The 4,731-nt window shown below is 41.8% G+C and overlaps 1 protein-coding gene across 1 annotated transcript in view; it reads left to right on the top strand.

Moving 5' to 3' along the window:
* Positions 1–4,307, top strand: part of TREM1 (triggering receptor expressed on myeloid cells 1) — a 9,772-nt gene extending 5,465 nt beyond the window's left edge. The window contains exons 3-4 of the mRNA XM_012804729.1: positions 1,935–2,076; positions 4,104–4,307. Of these exons, the coding sequence (XP_012660183.1) occupies positions 1,935–2,076; positions 4,104–4,209 (248 nt within the window). The 3' untranslated portion in view covers positions 4,210–4,307. The remainder of the gene's footprint in view (positions 1–1,934; positions 2,077–4,103) is intronic.
* Positions 4,308–4,731: the final 424 nt, after the last annotated feature.

Genomic DNA, 4,731 nt, shown 5'->3' with positions numbered 1-4,731 from the left:
TGATTTTTGGTCTTCTGGATATATACCTAGTAGAGGAATTATAGCATCAAATAGCAGGTCTATTTTTAGATCCCTAAGTGTTCTCCAAACATCTTTCCAAAAGGAATGTATTAGTTTGCATTCCCACCAGCAGTGTAGAAGTGTTCCCTTTTCTCCACATCCATACCAATATCTCTGGTTTGGGGATTTTGTGATGTGGGCTAATCTTACTGGAGTTAGATGATATCTCAAAGTGGTTCTGATTTGCATTTCTCTGATGATTAAGGATGATGAGCATTTTTTCATATGTCTGTAGGCCATGCACCTGTCTTCTTTAGAGAATTTTCTGTTCAAGTCCCTTGCCCACCCTAAGATGGGATCATTTGTTCTTTTCTTGCTTATATTTTTGAGTTCTCTATGAATTTTTGTTATTAAACCTTTGTCGGAGACATAAACTGCAAATATCTTCTCCCATTCTGTGGGCTGTCTGCTTGCTTTACTTACTGTGTTCTTGGATGTGCAGAAGCTTTTTAGTTTTATCAGGTTTCAGTAGTGTATTTTTGGTGTTGCTTCAATTGCCCAGAGGATCCTCCTTATAAAATATTCGCCAAGGCTGATTTCTTCAAGTGTTTTTCCTGCATTTTCTTCTAGTATTTTTACAGTTCCATGTGTTAAGTTTAAATCTTTAATCCAGTGAGAGTCTATCTAAGTTAATGGTGAAAGGTGTGGGTCCAATTTCAGTCTTCTACAGGACTTCAGCCAGTTCACTCAGCACTATTTGTTAAATAGGTAATCTTTTCCCCACTCAATGTTTTTAATTGGCTTGTCAAAGATCAAATGATGGTAAGTAGCTGGATTCATCTCTTGGTTCTCTATTCTCTTCCATGCATCTACCTCTCTGTTTTTGTGCCAGTACCATGCTGTTTTGATCACTATTGATTTATAGTATAGTCTGAGGTCTGGTAACGTGATTCTTCCTGCTTTGTTTTTATTTCTAAGTAATGCCTTGGCTATTCAATGTTTTTTCTGATTCCATATAAAATGAAGTATTATTTTTTCAAGATCTTTAAAGTATGACAATGGAGCTTTAAAAGGGATTGCATTAAAATTGTATATTGCTTTGGGTAGTATGGGCATTTTAACAATGTTGATTCTTCCCAGCCATGAGCATGGTATGTTTTTCCATTTGTTAACATCTTCAGCTATTTCTTTTCTTAGAGTTTCTTAGTTCTCTTTATAGAGATCTTTTACATCCTTTGTTAGGTAAACTCCCAAATATTTCATTTTCTTTGGCACTACTGTGAATGGAATAGAGTCCTTGACTGTTTTTTCAGCATGACTATTGTTGGTATATATAAAAGCTACAGATTTATGAGTGTTGATTTTGTAACCTGAGATGCTGCTGTATTCCTTGATCACGTCTAAGAATTTTGTAGTAGAATCCCTGGCATTTTTGAGATATACAATCTGAAGTTTTATAGTAGAATCCCTGGTGTTCTCAAGATATCATCTGTGAAGGGTGAAAATTTGATCTTTTCTGACCCTATGTGGATACACTTGATTGCCTTTTCTTGCCTAATTGTGGTAGCTAAGACTTCCATTACAATGTTAAAAAACAGAGGAGACAATGGGCAACCTTGCCTGGTTCTCCTTTCCTTCTTCTTATCTCTGACTTGGGTGGATCTAACAGTATTTCTTTGGTTTTTGCAAAAGAAAACTTTGCTTCTTGGCCATGTGCATTTCCTCCCTTAGCTCTATTTACCCTATCACCTATCCATCAATCCACTTAACCATCTATTCAGCTATCCACCTCCTTCATCATCATCCATCCATCCATCCATCCACCCATTCATCCTTCTACCCACTTACCAACAATCCATCCATTAAATCACTCACTCATCCATCTATCCATCCATTCATCCATCCATCCACCCATCCAATGTGTCTTCTTGCAGATCTTCTGAATACACCTGACCCTGAAAAGAAGCCTACTCAGAACTTGCCTCCTACCACCACCAAGGCCTCAAGCCCTCAACATACCCCCAAGTTTAACATCTCCACTTCTAATCCCACAGTCAACCTTCAAAATGTCAGCAGGTATGCTTTCCAAGCCTCTGGGCCCTTGGATTGGACAGTGAATCATTTCCCCCTAGTCCATGTGCTGAGAGGATGTGGGGAGTGAGGGCTGGGGAGGGTGGGGCAGGAGCAGGCTTGAGTTACTTCAGTTTAGGTAGAAACATGCAGGGTATGAAGGAATTGGTGATGGAGGGAGAGGAGGTTCTCAGTGAGGCTTTCATTCTCCCAGTTCAGCCTCCCAGTTTCCTTGCACACCAAAGTAGGAAGGAGAGAGATATAGCATGTTTCCCAAATTCTAATGGACCTATCCAGCCCTAAGGTCTAACAGATAGTATTAAATGCACTCTGAGCGAGGGACCTGCATTCTGGTGCCAGCCAGAATGTGTGACTTTGGGCAAGTCAAGAGCCTTCCCAGCTTTAGTTTCCTTGTCAATTCAGTGTGCATACTAGAAAATCAGAGCTGGCGGTGAGATCTGTTCAACAGCTCTCAGCAGTAGGTACATGTTGGAATTACCAACATGGTAATTAATCCTACCATGGAGGATTTATTTGTGCTTTCCTTTTTTCTTTTTTAAACACTGATTTAAGTGCCCTACCACAGGCCAATAGAATCAGAATTTGTAGAGGTAAGGCCTGTTCATATTTTTTTAAAGCTCATCAGAAGATTTCTAATGTGCAGGCAAAGTTAAGAACACTAACTTAGCATCCACACACCTCTTCACAGTTATTATTGAATACTCATCTTAGAATGTGTTTATTATTAAACACATAACAGGGAAAGAAAGAGTCTTCTACATTCTCACTAATCTAACATGTCTTTTTGCTACATTTTCTCATCTGGCCTTTATTCACGTTTACAGATATTTTATCATAACCCAGTAGTAATTCTAACTATAAACATTTCCACTATTTTCCTTGCTAAAATTATTCTTTGATCCTGCTCGCTAGCTTTCATAGATGTAATTTTAATGAATGAGTACTTTTCTATCAATTGGAAGAGCCATAACTTACATAGTCATTTGCCTGTTCTTAGACCGACATTGATATTATTTTCATTTTTATAGTATTAATAACTATAAACATATTCTTTTTTTTTATTTTGAGGCAGAGTCTCACTCTGTTGCCTTGAGTAGACCCTAAGTAGTGTGCTGTGACGTCATCATAGCTCACAGTGACCACAAACTCTTGGGATCAAGCTATCTTCTTGCCTCAACCTCCCAAGTAGCTGGGATTATAGGTGCCTGCCACAACGCCCACCTGGTTTTTCTACTTTTAGTAGAGATGGGTGTCTCACTGTTGCTCAGACTGGTCTCTAAACTCCTGAGCTCAAGGGATCAGGGCTGGGTTTGAACCCGCCACCTCCGGCATATGGGGCCAGTGCCCTACTCCTTGAACCACAGACACTGACCCCCATGTCTATCACGTAGAACACCTGTGTTCTCATCTATTTCCACGTCTGCCGAGGGAACAGGCTGAGTTCTCTTACTTGTTTGCATCTTTCTTCCAACATCTATTGATATTTACCCAGAATTCTTAGAATAAATTTACTATAATCTACAAAAAATTTATGAGGGGATTTTCAGCAGGATTGGATTATCCTCAGTTTAAAGATAAGAAAACTGAGGTCAGAGAGGTGAGGTGAAGTGAAGTGGCTCTGGGGCCCTACTTTCCTTACCACATCACTTGGGAGGAGGCGGGCTGGTCAGCTCCCTCTCCCTCCATGATGCCCTTATTAGATGCAGGTCCTGTGCTCTCCACTAAATGTATTTCTAATCAGTAGAAATGGAAGGCACAGGGTCAGACAGTGTGGGAAAGGTGCTGGAAGAACATAAGCAGATAAGCATATGCCCGTAGTTACAGCTACACTGGAGTCTGAGGAAAGAGAATAGCTGTGAGCTATGATGCCAGGGCACTCTACCCAGGGCAACTGAGTGAGACTCTCTCTCTCTCAAAAAAAAGATCAAGACATGAAGGAATTTTGTAGAGTGAACACTCATGTGTGGGGAAGTCATCGCCAGCAGCAACGTTCAATCTCTTCTCTCCTCCAGGGTCCCTGTGTTCAGCATTGTCGTTCCCGTGGTCTGTGGACTCCTGAGTAAGAGCCTGGTCTTCACTGTCTTGTTAGCTGTCACACAGAAGTCATTTGGATTCTAAACCCATGAATCCATGAGAATGATCTCTGACCTCCAGCCACATCCATCTGGCAGTTGTGCCGGAAGAGAAGTGGGAGGTGGGGGAGAAAAACTGGGGTGGATGTGTTAATGAAATAAATTTTACCTGTGATCACAGGCTGTTTCTAAGGTCAGGATCCCGCTCTCCTGGCCCTGTCTCCTCCCCTTACTTCACTAATAACCCTAGGTGTGCACTTAGCCCCCAGAAGAGAATGCCCTGGACACTTCTGGCCCTTCATGCCACCAGCGGCTCTGCAGGAGCTGTAGACAGTCCAGCTTGTCACTGCTGCTCTCCTGTGTGTAATGAAGCACAGAGGGCACACCTGATGCTTCTCTTGTTCCTTGCCCTGAAACATAGCTCTGGCCCAGCCTGGACAAAGCTCCTGCTACAGAAGGGTCCTACTCCCGCCCTGCTGGGACTTCCTCTACCTCAGACACTTGGACTTCACTCTTCACTCTTCAACGCCCCCTTTAGCTCCTGAGATGCTTTCCAACACTCCCAGAA

This window comes from Otolemur garnettii, unplaced genomic scaffold (assembly GCF_000181295.1).
Source record: "Otolemur garnettii isolate 467f Iridium unplaced genomic scaffold, OtoGar3 scaffold00031, whole genome shotgun sequence".
Classification (NCBI taxonomy): Eukaryota; Metazoa; Chordata; class Mammalia; order Primates; family Galagidae; genus Otolemur; species Otolemur garnettii.
Note: the sequence above shows the minus strand (reverse complement) of the source record. Positions and strands in the feature narration are given on the sequence as shown.